The 18,751-nt window shown below is 44.6% G+C and overlaps 1 protein-coding gene across 3 annotated transcripts in view; it reads right to left on the bottom strand.

Moving 5' to 3' along the window:
* The window catches only part of sv2 (synaptic vesicle glycoprotein 2), a 78,822-nt gene that overhangs the window by 49,430 nt on the left and 10,641 nt on the right, over positions 1-18,751 (bottom strand). For all 3 annotated transcript variants that reach the window (XM_080183342.1, XM_080183340.1, XM_080183341.1), the window contains exons 2-5: positions 16,714-16,794; positions 14,871-15,032; positions 12,492-12,654; positions 8,395-8,516 (exon numbers count right to left, since the gene is read on the bottom strand). In XM_080183342.1, the coding sequence (XP_080039468.1) occupies positions 8,395-8,516; positions 12,492-12,654; positions 14,871-15,032; positions 16,714-16,794 (528 nt within the window). The remainder of the gene's footprint in view (positions 1-8,394; positions 8,517-12,491; positions 12,655-14,870; positions 15,033-16,713; positions 16,795-18,751) is intronic.

An 18,751-nucleotide genomic window follows, 5' to 3' on the forward strand; every position in this document is an offset into this window, starting at 1 on the left:
TTCTACGAGGTGCATTGGCCATGCTAAATTCTCCCTCAGTGTACCCGAACAAGCACCAGAGTGTGGCAACTAGGGGATTTTCACAGTAACTTCATTGCAGAGTTAATGTAAGCCTACTTGTAACACCAATAAATAAACTTTAAAAATTCTAAAAACTTTAAAAACCTCCCCATCTTTCTAATCTTCTTTGGCTCTCCAACTCAGATTTCTGTATTCCTCCAGTTCTGCCCACTGGTGCATTCACTATTCGCACCTGTGCATCACTGGCAGTCACATCTTCAGCTACCTGGGCCCTGAGCTCTACAAGTTGCTCTCTGTCTCTTTATCACTCTCTCCTCCTTTAAGATATTTGTTAAAACCCTATTTCTTTGATCAAGCTGCTAGCTGCCTCCAGTATCTCCTTATGGGCACAGTGTCAAAATATTGCTCGATAACGCTCTTGTGAAGTGCCTTGGGATGCTTCACAACATTAAAGACACAACATTAAAGACACAACATTTATACAAGTTGTTGGCACCATCAGAATAATGAGCCATTTTGAATTAATCAGTGGGTACTTGTTCACTGTGGAAAAACTGGAGACAGTGTCTGAGGAGCATATCTCGACCACATATATTGGGAAGTCACCCTGGGCCTGCATAATAATGTTCGGATTTTCAGATGCTGTCACTAATATCGGCGCAGCCCTGTAGGAGGGGTGGCAGGTGGAATTTGGGGTGATTAGACTGTAGAACTTCAAAAGGACAGGATGATGGAATGGATGGACAAGTGGTGGATGAAATTTATTGCGGAGAAATGTGAAGTGGGTGGCACGGTGACACAGCGGTTAGCACTGCTGCCCCAGCACCAGGGGCCCAGGTTCAATCCCGGCCTTGGGTCACCGTCTGTGTGGTGTTCGCACATCCTCCCTGTGTCTGTGTGGGTTTCCTCCAGGTGTTCTAGGTTCCTCCCACATGTGTGGCTTAGGAAGATTGGCTATTATTGTCAGGAGGACTAGCAGGGTAAATACGTGAAGTTACAGTTTTAAGGCCTGGTTGGATAGTCAAGGGTGCAGGCTCGATGGGCCAAATGGCCTCGTTCTCCATCATACAGATTCTATGATTCACTGTTGTGAGAACAACACGGGAAGATAATATAAAACGAAGGGTACAACTCTGAAGTGGATGCAAGGGCAGAGGGTCCTGGATGTATATGCGCATAAATCACTGAAGATGTAGGACAGGTTGCGGACACTTAGTAAAGCATTCGGCATCCTGGGCTTTTAATAAGGACATAGATGGCAAAAGCAAATAAGTTGTGTTAAACTTATATAAAACAGTGGTTTAGTCTCAACTGGAGTATTGTACCCAGTTTTAGGCATTGCAATTTAGGAAGGATGTGAAAACATGAGAGAGTGCGTAAAAAAGATTCATGCGAATATCCCCAGGGATAAGGAACTTCAGTTACGTGGACTAAAGATTAGAGAAGGTGGGTCTATTTTCCTCGAAGGAGAGAAGGTTGAGTGGAGTTGGATAGAGGTATTCAAAATCATGAGGGGCCTAGACAGAGTAGAGAGAGAAATTGTTCCCATTGGTAAAAGGATCAAGAACAACCGGGGAGGGGGGGCACAAATTGCAGATAATTGGCAAAAGAAGCAATGGAGACACGCGAAAAGTGAATGATTAAGTTCTGAAGTGTGGTGGAGGCAGGGCCAATTGAGGCATCCAAGAGGGAACTGGATGATTATCTGCAAAGAAAGAAAAGTTATCTGAAAGGAGTGGCACAGTGGTTAGCACTACTGTCTCTCAGTGCCAGGGACCCGGGTTCAATTCCGGCCTCGGGACTGTCTGCGTGGAGTTTGCACATTCTCCCCGTTGCAAAAAACATGCAGGTTAGGTAGATTGACCATGCTAAATTGCCCTCGAGCGTCAGGGGATTAGTGGGGGTAAATATGTGGGGTTACGGGGATATAGGGTCTGGGTGGGGTTGCTGTTGGTGCAGGCTCACTGGACTTCTGCACTTCAGGGATTCAATGATTCTAATGCACAGGCTACAGGGTATCACTTGGTGAACTGTTCATTCAGAGTCACTGGACTCATTCCAAATTCTTATCAAAAGGTTGCCTAGGAATATAGTTTGGCCCAGCACTTCTATTACTATCACTGAACTTCCACAGTAAAGTTCCTCTCCCATACAAACTTAATGTGGTTTCCCCACTGTGTATTTTTTGAAGGTGAACGCATCTCCACCATGCAGTTAGTCCCCACCATGTTTGTTGAGTGACTTTGAAGGATATGAGAGTTTTATCTCAAGTCTCTCCAGACTTGATGACTATCTAATTTAAATATGGGCTATGCTACCATGAGTGTTGGTGACCCCAGGGAAGAGATTTGAAACCACTTCTTCACACCCACCTTGAAGCAACCTTGGTAAAAGATAATTATATCACGGCACAAAGGAAGCTAGGCTGCTCAGAGTAGAGTTTACAGAGCCATACAGACTTCTACAAAGCAAAGCCAAGAAACTGAAAAATCTAACGCTATGTATTTCTGTCATGAAAGTAGACAATTCAAACTAAAGCACATTCCCATCTCATATGACAGAAAATGCTAATGGGGAAATCTTGAAGATGGTGGACGAGCAGAATGGATTTTTGCACTTTTTTCTGCTCTAGGTTAGATTTATAAAGAATATATCTTTTATAAGTTACAAACTTAACCAACGATGCAAAGAAGAGGGATAATCTTCAGCAAGAATTTCTAAATGCTTCTGCTTTATTACTAAGCAGCAATAATCAAGTTCAAAGGCGTAAACTAAAGGAAATCATAGAACGACTACAATGCAAAAGAGGCCATTCAGCCCATCCAGTCTGCAGCAACTCTGAGAATGATTCCAATTTGAATGGGCTTGTTAGTTTAGGACATGGAATGATTGTTGCTGGGGAACTGAGAACAAAAGCATGGGATAAGGGGCTGAGATGAAGGGTGGCATGGTGGCACAGTGGTTGACACTGCTGCCTCACAGGCCATAGTTCCTAGAATAGATCTACTGTTGTTAGTTTGAACCTACACATGCCAGCCACGTCTTTTCTTTTGCTTAAAACCAACAACTCCTAACATAATAAACTTTATTTATTAGTCACAAGTAAGGCTTACATTAACACTGCACTGAAGTCATTGTGAAATTTCCCTGGTTGCCACACTCCAGCACCTGAACAGGTCACTGCATCTAACCAGCACGTCTTTCAGACTGTGGGAGGAAACTGGTGCACCCAGAGGAAACCCATGCAGACACAGGTTGAACATGCAAACATAGACAGTGACCCAAGCCAGGAATCGAACCCGGGTCCCTGGCACTGTGAGGCAACAGTGCTAACCACTGTACTGTCCCATATTTGGGACATTATAGGGTATGGTCGACTCCTGTTCCTCTTTCCCACGTATTTACTATTTGAATTTGTAATTAACAATTGGGTTTAAAAGACTGAGGAAATTAAGGAAATCAACAGTTCTAAGAAAGCATCAAGAGTAAGAGACTTAGGCAGTCATCATTTTATCCTTGAATTAGATACAGTAGCTGCAGAGCTTAAATGAATGAGGAGAAAACTTCAATCAACAGTGACCATAGTAGTTACAGGAAACACAAGTTACCACCAATATCAAGACAATGTGTTTCAGTCTTATACCTGCTAATAAGTACTTTTGGTCGGGTGATATACAAATCTTAATTTTTAAACAAGGCTATGATCTTCCTGCAGAAAGGTTACAGATAAAGTATACAACGTGAGCATATGAGCTAATTGGGTGCAACTTCCATAGACTGCAGAGCGAGGCAGCGGGGGACTCTGCATCAGATCTAAACTAGTAAATAAATCCCTGAAGGCATAAACGTGTATTGCTTCCCACTAATTATTTCTCTGACCTGAGAAGTTAAGAAATGTCCATCACCCTGTATGGGTGACACAGTGGTTAGTACTGCTGCCTCACAGCTCCAGGGACCTAGGTTCGATTCCAACCTCGGATCAGCGTCTGTGTAAAGTCTGTACGCGTCTGCACAGGTTTTCTGCGGGTGCTCCAGCTTCTTGCCACAGTCCAAAAATGTGCAGATTAGGTGGATTAACTATGCTAATTTGCCTGTGTGTTTGTGTGCATGTGTGCGTGCATGAGCACATGCGCTTTCAAGCAAGAGAGAGAGAGACAGACGACGAGAAATGTGTGTAATACCCCTCAAGCTCTAAGCCCCTAGTGACAGGCTAGCCAGGCTGTTCCAGGAATATTAAGCTACAGAAACAGATGAAAGTCTGACCTACGTGGAAAGGTTGAGAGAGAAGGATTTGGGGTTTACTTTGAGGAATTTTCCTACTGTTAGTTTTGATTGGAAATTGCTTGGACCAGGTATAACTGGAGCAATCTTTCCTCAGTTCATTTGTTTCGATCTTATTCCCACATCTCTACAAAGGTGAATCACAATCACTTGGAGGCCAAAGTATGATCTACATCAAACTAGGGAACTAAAGGGCTTAAAAGAGAATTTAATCATATTAGTATTCTGTGATCAGGATTTAGATTTCATGAATTAGTGAAACCACTGTCCTGTTCTCTAGTTCAATTTATTTTTACTCTTTATAAATTTACATTGTGTAATAAATTAGATGGTGAATTTTTGCCTGGGATCCTAGACCTGTCGGTCTGACATTCTCTCATCTCTCAGAAAGGTCAGCAACATGAAGTGGTCATCCCATTCTGGACCCAAGAACAGACAATGAACAGGAGTGCTATCTCAATCACTTTGCACACAATGTCTCAATATACGCTGGCCTGTGGAAATGGGCCTCGTAAATAAAGTGAAAATAAAGTCCCTGGGAGAACGTTTGAATTCTAACCATTAGTTGTAGCTACAGACAATAAAAAATAGACCATAAAAGGTCCAATTAGGGACTAGCTATGGTAAATGCATTGGGGATAGGGACTGAGTGGGACTGTGGTCGATGCAGATTCGATGGGCTGAATGGGATCCTTCTGCACTGCAGGACACTAAGATTAAAATAATTGACTAGAACCAAAGAGCAGTAAGGAAATGATGCAAGAACTCGCAAAGATAAAGATTGAGAGCTCAAATTGACATTATCTGGTGCAGATATGTAATAAAGGTGGTAAAGGAGAGCCATACCTTCAAAAGGAGGGTAAGGACAGTGGAAAAACAAGGCGACTCAGTGTCAACACAGGATGAAGGGAATGCCAGCCTTAGCTGAAGAAAAACAGCAGCATCGGTAATAGAGGTAGCCTGTGTGAAAGCACAAGGTAAGCAGGGGAAACAGGAAAGTTAGATCAACAGAGAAGGTTAATCCAAATTAGACAAGGTCAGGCACCAGCCTGAGTAACATTTAGCCTGAGTAATAGAGTAACATTTGTTTTGAATTAACATTGACAGGAAGCACCAACAAGTTATATGTCTATCCACTTACTCGGAGGAGTAAGAAACATAGAAGATAGGAGCAGAAGGAGGCCATTTGTCCCTTCAAGCCTGCTCTGCCATTCATCATGGCTGATCATCCAACTCAATAGCCTAATCATGCTTTCTCCCTACAACCTTTGATCCCATTCCAACCACCTCCTGAATACATTTGGCATCAATTACTTCCTGTGGTAATGAATTCCACAGGCTCACCACTCTTTAGGTGAAGAAATGTCTCATCTCTGTCCTAAATGGACTACCCCAAATCCTCAGTCTGTGACCCCTGGTTCTGGACACACCCGTCACTAGGAACATCCTCCCCGCATCTACCCTGTCGAATCCTGTTAGAATTTGAGGAGTTTCTGAGATTCCCCCTCATTTGTCTTAACTTAGGGTATTCTGCGGCCTAGTAACCAATCCAGGCTGGGGTCTCAGTGTGGAATACCAGAGAACGACTGAGAATGAGCCTAGTCACACACCCGAATGGACAATGCCTGAAGGCATGCTGGTTAGGTGCACTGGCCATGCTAAATTCTCCCTCGGCATCCCCAGACAAGCGTCAGAGTGACTACGGGATTTTCACAATAACTTCATTGCAGTATTAATGCAAGCCTGAGAAAGGAAATGAGAATTTCTTTTTTTTTTAAACTCAGCAAATTAAAATGGTCTGGAATCCAGTGTCTGAAAAGAAGCAGATGCAACAGTAACTTTCAGATTAGTACGGGACACAATCAAAAAGGAAAAATTAATAGGGTCATGAGAAAGAGCTGGAGTTAATTAGACTAATCGGATGGCTTTTTCAAAGAGCTAGCAGAGGTATGGTGAGTCTCCTTCTGTGGTGCGTGATTCTGAAACTGGGTTGTGAGTCTACTGGTACTGAGATGGTCACGCAATCTTCATGTGACATAGGCACACGACACACGCTTCATTCTCACTGCACCTGGTGTTGGTATGGGTGGTGGAGACGACTTTAAATCATCCAAAGTATCACTCAATAGCTGGATCCTCAGCACTTTAAAGTTTATTTATTAGTGCCACAAGTAGGCTTACATTAACACTGCAATGAAGTTACTGTGAAAATCCCCCTAGTCGCCAGACTCTGGCATCTGTTCGGGTATACTGAGGGAGAATTTAGCACTGCCAATCCACCTAACCAGCACATCTTTCAGACTGTGGGGTTAAACCTGAGCTGGGTTTCCATCTAGAGGAAAGCCATGCAGTCATGGGGAGAATGTGCAGACTCCGCACAAGTGACCCAAACCAGAAATTGAACCCAGGTCCCTGGCGCTGAGAGGCAGCAGTGCTAACCACTGTGCTACCATGCCACCCCTTGGTTCCAAACTAGTGATATCTCTCACATAAACTCTTGGACGTTTTGCAAACAGTATTAAAGGGACTCTTCTGTTTAGTTACCACTGCCCTGTGGAATCGTAACCCATGTGTTAGCCACCATCACATCCTCACAGATATCTAGCGGATACTCAGACATTGGTAAACTACTTCTCCAACCCCACAAGCAGCAGCAGCAGCAGCAACGTCCTTTTCAATTGGCAAGGAAAGATTTACGTGACTGCAGAGAGTTGGGGACGGGAATTGCATTTGATCCCCAGTGCAGGTCTGTGGGAGGTTTTGCCACATTACAAATTAAAGTTGCTGCCGTTACGATGCAGGATACCTTTGCCGAATCAAAATTTAATCTTGAACGGATGCAAGCAGATGAAGGAAACTCTTCAACGTGTCAGCAAATGGTATTAGAGAGTAGGCAAAACGACACGCTCTACCGCACAGCACCAAAGGGTGTTTTACGTGTTGAGGCAACGGTTAGTACTAATTATATTGTCATCATAACAGTTCTTGCTGCAGATACAAAACATTAGAGAACTGGCAAAAATCACAGATGCTGCACCATCATTCAATTTGAGGTTGGAGGCATGTCAGAAAAAGATGCATTCATTGATGTTCATAGAATAGAATCCCTACAGGGCAGAAGGCAGCTATTTGGTCCACTGAGTCTTCACCGACTTACCCAGGCCCACACTTCCACCCTATCCCTGTAACCCCACACATTTACCATGGCTAACCTCCGAACATATACACTTGTAACACCAGGTTAAAGTCCAATTGGTTTATTTGGAATCATGAGCTTTCGGAGCGCTGCTCCTTCATCAGATGATCAGCAATCCAAAAGCTCGTGATTCCAAATAAACCTGTTGGACTTTAATCTGGTGTTATGAGACTTTTTACTGTGCCCACCTCAGTCCAACACCAGCATCTCCACATCATGGCTACACAAATCGCATCACTAAGGGGCAAGTTAGCATGGCCAATCCACCTAACCTGCACCCGAGGGGGGAAACCAGGGCAGCCAGAGGAAACACACACAGGAATGGGGAAAATGTGCAAATTCCACACGGACAGTGACCTGAAGCATAGAGCAAAAATATCTGGAATTAAAAATCTGCTGATGACCATGAAACCATAGTTGATTGTCAGAAAAACACATCTGGTTCACCGATGTCCTTTGGAAGGAAATCTGCCTACTTACCTGGTCTGTCCTACGTGTGACTCCAGACTCACTCCCAACTGCCCTCTGAAATGGCCTAGCAAGTCACTCAGTTTCAAGGGCAACTGGGGATAGGCAATGCTGGTCAATAAGCGACACCCATGTTCCATGAATGAATAACAAAGTTGGAATCCATTACCCAGACGGCGGCACATTCACAGAACTGGCAATCAACAGCTCTCTCACCAAACAGGGCCCAAGGGAGCAACACCACCAGCACCCAGTAATCCAGCAGACACCAGGTGGGGCACGGGGTGAGGCAAGGGTTGGCAGTGTAAGCCTCCATATGCCCTCTCTCTCTCTCTCACACACACACACACACACACACACACACACACACACACACACAGACACACACACACAGACACACACACACACACACACACGACTTCACCCACCTGCTGCTATAATGTTGCCTGTCATCCAGAAAGTGGCCAAAGCACTGACCATGCAGCCTCTTTTGTTCCGGGGTTGAAATTCCGAAAAATAGGAAAATATGACTGGTATGGAACCGCCGACACTGAGGAAGCAAGCAGAGTTAGATTAGCACAAGACCAGTCAGTAGATAGCATGCCTACTATCAAAGATCAAACACATCCACCTCAGCTCCCTCTATCCATACAGAAGAACATTTTGGATCCAAGAGATGCTGACTTTTCCACAAGGGACTCGCACATGGATGCAAAATATTAGGGCCATTATTTCAAGGAAGAGCAGAGTAGCACACCTCAGTGTCCTGGACAGTGTCTAACCCTCAACCAACATCAGTAACAACACATCACCTGGTCTTTTAGTCCATTGCTTTTTGTGGGATCTTGCTGTATACAAAACAGCAGATGCGTTACCTACATTGCAACAACCATGTTGCTTCAAAGGTGCTTCATTGCCTGTAGAGCATGAATCGAGTGCTATACAGATCTGAATATGCATTAAACGTGGGGTGAAAGAACCTGGCAGAGGCACAAAACTTAGCCTTGAGTGTCTGTCAACAACAGGGGTTCCCAGGCTGGGTGAACAATTGGGCTCACAAGCACCCTCTCCTCTGTGGCAGCAATAGTGATTGTGGAACGGCGACTCAAGATGGAACAATCCTGGGATTAGCTCAACATGCACACAAAGGATTTCTGTCCTAATAGGCTCCCTAGGGCACTCCCGCACACACATGCTAAGGTCACATAGGGGAAGTTTTGATCAAAGGACCCCACACACATACTCTCTTCCACCTTCTTCCGTCAGGGCAAAGATACAAAAGTCTGAGGGCATGACTCAAGAACAACAACTTCTCTGCTGCCAGACTTTTGAATCTCGTATTAAGTTGATCTTTCTCTACTCCCGAGCTATGACTGCAACACTACACTCATTTCCTTCTCTATGAACAGTATGCTTTGTCTGAATAGCTCGCAAAAAAACAATACTTTTCACTGTATACTAATACATGTGACAATAATAAATCAAAAAGTTTGCAAAGCACTAGACGAAACCTAGCAATCAGTTAAAAACTCTGATAATTATCATTTGAAGACTTAATGTTACAAACCACTGGTATAGATCTTGATTGTTAAATAGTTTGTGGGAAAAGGTGATTAATTCTGTCTCTAGTCTCTGTCTGAATGGATACCAGCCAACTTTGCAATGATGGTTTGATACAGGAATGTAGTTTGGCCCGTTTCATCTTCATTGTAATAGGTAGAAGGAAGAGACTGCGTGACTAGCAAGAGATCAGAGAGAGAACGCGAATGCTGAAGTTAATTATTTAAAAACGTATTCTGTTTGTTCTGTCAAGTTAATCGGTTGCACAATGTTACAATGAAACGTAGCCCTCGGATAACTAAGGTGTCATGTATATTTCAGAGGGGTTGAGTGTGACTTGGATACCTGAGTACCTGGTTAGTCCTTATATTTCTACGTTTCTAAGCATGCAACATGCCTCTACTCTGCCAAACAAAAGGGTCGTGAACGAAGTCCAGTTCATCACGCAAACCAGCCTCCCACCCACTGATGCTGTCTACACTTCCCACTGTCTTGGAAAAGCAGCCAGCATAATCAAGGACCCCACGCACACCGTCAGGACAAAGATACAAAAGTCTGAGGACACGACTCAAGAACAACTTCTTGGCTGCCAGGCTTTTGAATGGACCTACCTCGTATTAAGTTGATCTTTCTCTACACCCTAGCTATGACTGCAACACTATACTCCTTTCCTTCTCTATGAACAGTATGCTTTGTCTGTATAGCTTGCAAGAAACAATACTTTTCACTGTATACTAATACATGTGACAAAAATAAATCAAATTAAGCTATCCTCCATGCCCTAACCCCAAAACATCTGAGGTTTCACCTTCTGAGACTGTGGGCAGATACAGAGCACCGTGGAAGTCTCAGTCAGGCTCCAAATTTGAGCCCGCCTATTAAAAAATTTATCCCAAACTGCAGAGCAAAGGAAAAGGAAGGCAGTTAGCTAGAAATGAGGTGGGTCAGAATGATCACAAACATATGGTGGCGCAGTGGTTAGCACTGTTGCCTCACAGCGCCAAGGATCCGAGTTCAATTCCATTCCTGTTGACCAGACTGTGTGGAGTTTGCACTTTCTCTCCGTGTCTATGTGGGTTTCCTCCCACAGTCTAAAGATGCGCAAGTTAGGTGAATTAGCCATGCTAAATTGCCCCTTAGTGTCCAAAGATGTGTAGGTTAAGTGGATTAGCCATGGTGAATGCTTGGAGTTACAGAGATAGGGAGGAGATGAAGGCTAGGTGGGACAGAATCGCTGCAGACTCGATAGGCCAAATTACCTCTTTCTGCAGTGTAGGGATTCTATAGCTCTATATCATCCGATGGGAATAGATTTACACAATGGCCTAAAGCCCAAGAATAATGAGTCACAGAATGCTTCCGCACAGAAGGAAGTCATTCATCCCATCTTTACGATGCTAACTCTTTGAAAAAGCTTTCCAATTAATCCCACTCCCCTAATCTTTCCCCATAGCTTTGCAAATATTTCCTTTTCTGGTATTCATTAGTTCCTCTTTTGAGAGTTACAATTAAATCCAACGCAATCTTTATGTTGAGCTATTTACCATTTATATAGATGATCTGGAGGAGGGAACCGAGTGTAGGGTGTCGAAATTTGCTGATGACACCAAGATTGGGGGAAAGGCAAATTGTGCGGAGGGTGTGGAGAGTCTGCAGAAGGATCTAGATAGGCTGGGCGAATGGGCCAGGAAATGGCAAATGGAATTTAATGTTGGCAAGTGTGAGGTGGTCCACTTTGGTAGGAAGAATGGTAGGAAGGACTATTACTTACGTGGCGAAAAACTGCAGCAGGCGACGGTGCAGAGGGACCTCGGGGTCCTTGTGCATGAGTCGCAAAAACCCAGCCTGCAAGTGCAGCAGGTGGTCAGGAAGGCGAATGGGATGCTGGCCTTCATAGCGAGGGGGATTGAATATAAAAGTAGGGAGGTCTTGCTGCAGCTGTATAGGGCATTGGTGAGGCCGCAGCTGGAGTACTGTGCGCAGTTTTGGGCGCCGCACCTGCGCAAGGATATTTTGGCCCTGGAGGGAGTGCAGAGGAGGTTTACTAGGCTGATACCGGAGTTGAGGGGGTTGAGCTATGAGGAGAGGCTGAATAAACTGGGCTTGTACTCGTTAGAGTTTAGAAGAATGAGGGGAGATCTCATTGAGACGTATAAGATGATGAATGGGATGGATAGGATAGAGGTGGAAAGACTCTTCCCGCTCAAAAAAGACAGTAGGACTAGGGGGCACAGCCTCAAGATAAAGGGGGGGCGGTTCAGAACGGAGTTGAGGAGGAACTTCTTCACTCAAAGGGTGGTGAATCTCTGGAATTCTCTGCCCGTTGAAGTGGTGGAGGCTGCCTCGCTAAATATTTTTAAGAAGCGGGTTGATGGGTTTTTGATAAGAGAGGGGATTAAGGGTTATGGGGAGAGGGCGGGAAAGTGGAACTGAGCCACGACAGATCAGCCATGATCTTATTGAATGGCGGGGCAGGCTCGAAGGGCCAGATGGCCTACTCCTGCTCCTATTTCTTATGTTCTTATGTTCTTATACGTCAACAGTATTCTCATTTGTGGCTCCAATGCACAGTTCCAGCTCCGACAGCCACGTAGGTCAAAGTCTCCTCACTCCACTCCAACCCACACCATCCCACTCAATTTCTGCTCTTGCACAGAGCAGGCAGAGAAAACTGACCAGCAACTCACAACTAAGATGAGCCCCTCTTGAGAGGCAGAACTTAAGGAAGAGCTGTGGAAGAAGATTAGTACTCCAGCAACCTTTCTAATGATCCCATCCACTTTTTCAAACTCAGCTGAATATGTTTGGGACGAGGGGGAGAAGGAACAAAGATGCGAGACAATACAGTAAAGTCCCATCACACAGCAGCAGGCCATGTTCTGTGCTTTGGCCACTTAGTCACACACACTGCAGGGAACTAAGGGAGGTGAAGAGAGGAGCATTAGCAGCTCGACTCAATACTCACCCGATTCCACTTATGAATCGCAAGAGTAGGAATTGCCAAAATTCAGATGCCATACTGGACACAGCTCCAAAGATACCATTCACCGCCAAAGAAAATACAAGAATTCGCTGACGGCCTTTTAAGTCTGCGAGAACGCCCCATATGTATCCCCCAATCATCATACCTGCAGAAATCAAGAAGAAACATTGTCAATCCAAGGGTGCGTACACGTAACTCAGACTAACCCACTGGAAAAAATGAATTGCATCCATACCAGATACCAAGTCATCCTAAAGCCATCTAGTCAAATATTCTGAAGTACAAAGCAGCAGACAGTTTAGATTCAGGGTGAGGAGAAATTTTGAACTTAAGGCAGCCACTCATAACTACAACCACATCCAATCACAACTACACCTACCTCCAAAGTCCACAGGGCCTTTGACACTCACTGGGTTTAACTTTTCATATGAAATCTCCAACAGTGCACAGCTTTCCCTCATTCACTCCCTCCACCACTAGTGCACAGTGGCTGCAGTATATGCCATCTACAAGATGCGCTGCAGCAACTCACCAAGGCTCCTTCGACAGCATCTTCCAAACCTCTTCCACCTGGAAGGACAAAGGCAGCAGACGCATGGGAACTCCAGCAGCTGGAGATTTCCCCTCCAAGCCACCCACCATTCTGACTTGGAAATATATCACTGTTCTTTCACTTGTCACTAGGTCAAAATCCTGAAATTCTCTCACTAACAGCACTGTGGATGTACCTACACCGCACTGATTGCAGCGCTTCAAGAAGACAGTTCAATACTACCCTCTCAAGGGCAATTAGGGATGGGTAACAAATGCTAGTCTAACCAATGACACTCCACCCTGGGAAACACCAGGTTAAAAACTTACAAGTACCTGTTTTGAATTACGCACTCAGGACCCCAGAGTGCATTAAAGCGACATTTGAAAGCCATTAAATAAATGTTGTACATTCAATTTTTAATCTATGATGATGAATCTACACACATTCATGATTTAACTGAATCAAATTACGCATTTGTTAAACTTTTTTTTAAGCATTGAAGGAAGCAAATATTGTAGGTAGGGTGGATTTGGTGGCAGAGTGGCTAGCACTGCTGCCTCACAGCCTCAGGGACCTGGGTTCGATTCCCAACTTGGGTGACTGTGCAGAATCTGCATGGGTTTCCTTAGGTGCTCCGGTTTTCTCCCAAGGTCCAAAAAACATGCTGGTTAGGTGCACAGGCCGTGCTAAATTCGCCGTCAGCATACCCGAACAGGCGCTGGAGTGTAACTTAATTGCAGTGTTACCGTAAGCCTGCTTGTGACGATAATAAATAAACTTTTTAAACTTTTCATAGTCGCTGGGTCAAATTCCTGGAACATCCTACCTAAAAATACCATGGGTGTACCTACACCAGTTAGACTGCAATGATTCATTACCCTTGAGAAGATAGCTCACCACTACTTTCTGAAGGGTAATTAGGGATGGGCAACAGATGCTGGACTTGCCAGCACTCACATTCCATGAAAGAACAGAAATCTGGCAGTGTTATGGGTCACTTAATCTAGTCGCAACCCAAAATTGACTCAATTCCACTAAATGTTAATTCTTGATTTCATTTGGCGGGTTCTGCATCACCCATCCAGCATCTCATCAGTGAGCCCTGTGCCATCATCAAAGCTTACCATCAACCATCCACAAATCAATACGGGTTTGGGGCAGAGAAGCTTGTGCAAACCAGGCTATCGCATCATTGGGACAGAAGAAACACGCACTCTTTGACCAGATGAAGGAGACGTGACATGTGGAAATGGCAGACAGAAAAACTTCCACGTTAGTCTCCTCATTTTCAGGCTTGCCTTGGATACCTCTGAGTTTAAGGTCATTTATTCGTGTCACAATTAAGGCTTACATTAACGCTGCAATGAAATTCCCCCAGTTGCCACACTCCGGTGCCTGTTTAGGTATACCAAGGGAGAATTTAGTGTGGCCAATGCATCTAACCAGCACGTCTTTCACTCTGTGGGGTGGAAACTGGGGCACGTGGAGGAAATGCACAAAGACATGGGGAGAATGTGCAGACACCGCACAGTGACCCAAGCTGGGAATCGAACCGAGGTCGCTGGCACTGTGAGGCAGCAGTGTTAACCACTGTGCCACCGTGCCTGCAGCTGCCTGGCATTGAGACCCAAGTGGGCTGTCTCAGTTGCTGGTGGTTAGTGCACAAGCTCGAGGCTTGTGCTACCAAATAAACACAAGCCTACCAAATAAACCTGTTGGGCTTTAACCTGGTGTTGTGAGACTTCTTGTTTACCCCAGTCCAACGCCAGCATCTCCACGTCAGTTGCTGGTACCAGGAATAGCCGTCAGTTTGTGAAAAGGCCTACCTAGGAAGATGCTTGCTGTCAGCCAACCCATATCTGCCGTGCTAAGGTGAAGATCGCAGCGGGCAGTGGGAAGCAGGAATGACACGCACACAATTTCAACTGCATCGCTGGCATTTGCCCAGCCACAGATAATCAACAGTGCCGCGTGGAAAGTGCCAAACCCTGAAAAAGTTAACAGAAAATAAAGTTAGGCTTTCCAACAGCAATAAAGTAAAACTGACAGAGAAAGAAAAAACACAACATTCAATAATGATTATTCAAGCCCTCGGAATTCAAATCGCCACAGTAAAACTGGTGGGATTCTCAGTCGTACCTGAGCACTCTTCAACGTCATCAGTTTTTGTCTTTATGGCCAACGGTTTTATTTTGGAATACTTTAGGTTTCATTACAATCTGTTTACATAATACCTTTAATACAGCAGGATGTCATAGAATCCTACAGTGCAGGAGGTGGCCATTTGGCCCATCAAGTCTGCACCGACCACAATCCCATCCAGTCCCTATCCCCATAACTCAATGCATTTACCCTAGCTGACATTAAGGGGAAATTCAGCATGGCTAATCCACCTATACCACACATCTTTGGAGCATGGGACGAAACTGGAGCACCCAGAGGAAACCCATGCAGACATGGGGAAAACATGCAGACTCCACACTGATAGTGATCCAAGCTGGGAATCAAACCCGGGTCCCTGGCGCTGTGCAGCAGCAGTGCTAACCACTGTGCTACCATGCAGCACCTTAGGATTTTCACAGAAGCATTACATAGGAACACAGACCAAGAGTAGGCCATTCAGCCCATTGAGCTTGCTCCATCATTCAATACGCTCATGGCTGATTATCTACTTCAATATCTTTTTCCCCTTCATAGTGTCCCCATATTCCTTTATGTCAATGATATTTAGAAACCTGTCAATCTCTGCTTGAAACATACTTAATGACTGACCTTCCACAACCCCCTGGGGAGAGAAGTCCAAAGATTCACAACACTAAGTAAAAAAAATCTCATCTTGGTCCTATTTTGAAATTGTGCCACCTTGTTTTAGACTCGCCAACTAAAGGAAACATTTGACCTACATCTACCCTGTTGATTCCTTCAAGTATTTCTTATTTTGCTTCAAGCATAACATAGCCCAGGACACCAGAATTGCCCTGATGTTCTTCCGAATAGTGATGGCATCTTATACCTGCACTCAAGAGTGCAGAAAACGCCTCAGTTTAACATCCCGCCAGAAAAACTGCACTTCCAACAGCCCAGCACTCCACCATGAGGGGACAATCTGGATTTTGTGCCCACAGAGTGGCACAATAGCACAGTGGTTAGCACTGCTGTCTCACAATGCCAGGGACTTGAGTTCAATTCCCGGCCTTGGGTCAATGTCTGTGTGCAGTATCATGTTCTCCCCATGTCTTCATGGGTTTCTCTGGGTGCTCTGGTTTCCTCCCACAGCCCAAAAGACGTGCTGGTTAGTTGCATTGGCCATGCTAAATGCTCCCTTAGGGTACTCAAAAGGAGCCAGGAGCAGGGTAATTAGGGCATTATCATAGTAACTTCATTGCAGTGAAAATGCAAGCCTACTTGTGACACTAATAAATAAGCTTAAACTTAAAAGATCTTTGGACTGAACCCAGAACCTTCTGAGCCAGTGGCCAGAGTGCTGCCCACTGAGGGCACAGCTGGTCGCCAACACATGATTGCCCGACAGAACAAGAATTTCATCTCAGGCCACCAAACCAAAGCGAAGGTCTGGACTCGCAGCGAGAGCATGACAATTATTACAATACAGTCAACAATCATTTTCCAACTGACACAAAAGCATAAAAGGATTGCAGAAAACAATACCAGTTTCTTCCACAGCTTCTTCAAAGGTCAACGCGGCTTGGTGACTATTCCGTCCAGCTTTCTTCCGATCAAGAAACTCGCCTGCAAGAGAAGTAGTCATTCCCTTACTCATCGGTGTAAAGCAGCTCCAAAAGGGGAAGATAAACTGAGGACTGGAGGAGCAGTGAACTGACTGGAAACTGGCACGAGCGTGCAGTTTAAATATACCAAAATGTTCCACCCACAATGCAAGAGGGAAGGCCCTCAAGCAACACAGAGGGAGAGATTGTGACGCAGGGCTGATATCGCCACAACACACCTTCCAATTGTGAGCAACAGGTAAAGATGCTGTTAACACATATATCTGTACACCATACAAAAATAGCCTAAAGTCAGGTAGACTGGATATAGTCAGGCACATTGCTAACCCACATTATGGGAACAACTGTGATTTTAGTCACAAACACAGGACATAAAATTCGCTGCTGCTAACAGAACAATAGTCAGGGACAATAAAGAGACTGCCTGTGGTGCAGGAATAATGCCAGATGTGTAGCGTGCAGTGAAGCATACACCACATTCTGTAAGAATGTATAAGGTCCAGGTTGTAAAAACAAATGGTATGCAAAATGTGTTGATTCTACAACTGAGCATACTCCCTAAAGGGGAAGAAGGTCACTGAGATAGTCAGGACAGCAGTGATTAAGTTGGCAAAAGGTTGATTACAGCTGGTCTGAACTGGACATGTGAACAGTTTTAGATAAGACGGATGGGTACCCATAAGGACTAATCAAGTAAGGACATTAAATCAACACTACAAACATGCACTCTTATGGTTAGAAGGGGAGTAGAGGGGATGGGAACTTGGGGCACCTTGGGCCAACAGGGGAATGACAACACATAGATGGGACAGGGACCACCAATTAGGGTAGAACAACATATTGCAAAGCCATTACAATGCTTGTAGAAAAAATATAAAAACGTGCTGCAAACCGACGTAAGGTGTGCCTATATTTTTGGACACCCGGTCTTGCAAGAACGTTAAATAAAATATCTTGCTCCTTCAGAACTTGACTCGACTAAAATTGTTTGACTGTGAGCTGCGTTTCTCACACAGCTGACATGAAAATCCAGTTTGCGGGAACTCCTCTGAGAAAAAGCAAAATTGGCAACTTTCAAAATAATACTTAAGCAAAATAAAGTTATTTTTTTAAAAGAAGTCAGTGGTTCTGTTAAGAGATATACACAGAGGTGCAGTCGCACAAATAGGATGCAAAAGAAGAATTAGATCAGTGCTCCAAAGCACTTATAAGGCACTTTAACTCTAAACTGGTGTCAGGATGGCAAGGCGTATTTAAATAACAAATTTATGGTGTCTTTACATGTACAAATGTATTGTGTTATACTTGAGGACAACAACACCATAGCAACCTGAAATTAGATGCCCCGCCCTGATCACTTACCAATCTGGAGAGAGGCCAAATCACAAAGTAGGAAGCCATTCTACTCAATAAACTGGCAACAAGTCTTTAGAGAATGGGACGCAGAGGACAGTATATTCTTCAATCATGAATAATAACTTTCTTTAACTTTGGGAACACACGTACAAATTAAAACTTGTTGCTGGGCCTCGGTACAGAGGCAGAAATGGTCTTGAGGCCCATCGGTGTCTGTGAAATGCTGCAATATGGAAAGGAAAAGCAGAGGAAGCGAAACAGAGCGAGACACAGCAACAATGCGACTGCCAGAAAGAAAGATCCAAAGCAGCAGGTCAGACAGTGAGGTAAGAACAGAGTGTCTGAGAAAGTGAACGGAGAAACAAATTGAAATGTGACATTAATGCCCCAGTAAGAGTGGGTTTCCTCTCCATACTGCAGCATGTCACAGGTTGCAAACGGACTGGACTAACCCTCAGACTGCTGCAGGGGAGAGGGATGGAGTCAGGAGTCAGGGAACAGGATTGGGAGTGGGGACAACGGCAGTCTTCCCAAGATTTCAGGGCAATTGGCGGGCCATATTGCAGCTTTGTAGAACTTTAGTCTGGCCATATTTGGAATAT

The sequence above is a fragment of the Carcharhinus amblyrhynchos genome, unplaced genomic scaffold, assembly GCF_965287045.1.
Source record: "Carcharhinus amblyrhynchos unplaced genomic scaffold, sCarAmb.v2.hapA chromosome_254, whole genome shotgun sequence".
NCBI lineage: Eukaryota > Metazoa > Chordata > Chondrichthyes > Carcharhiniformes > Carcharhinidae > Carcharhinus > Carcharhinus amblyrhynchos.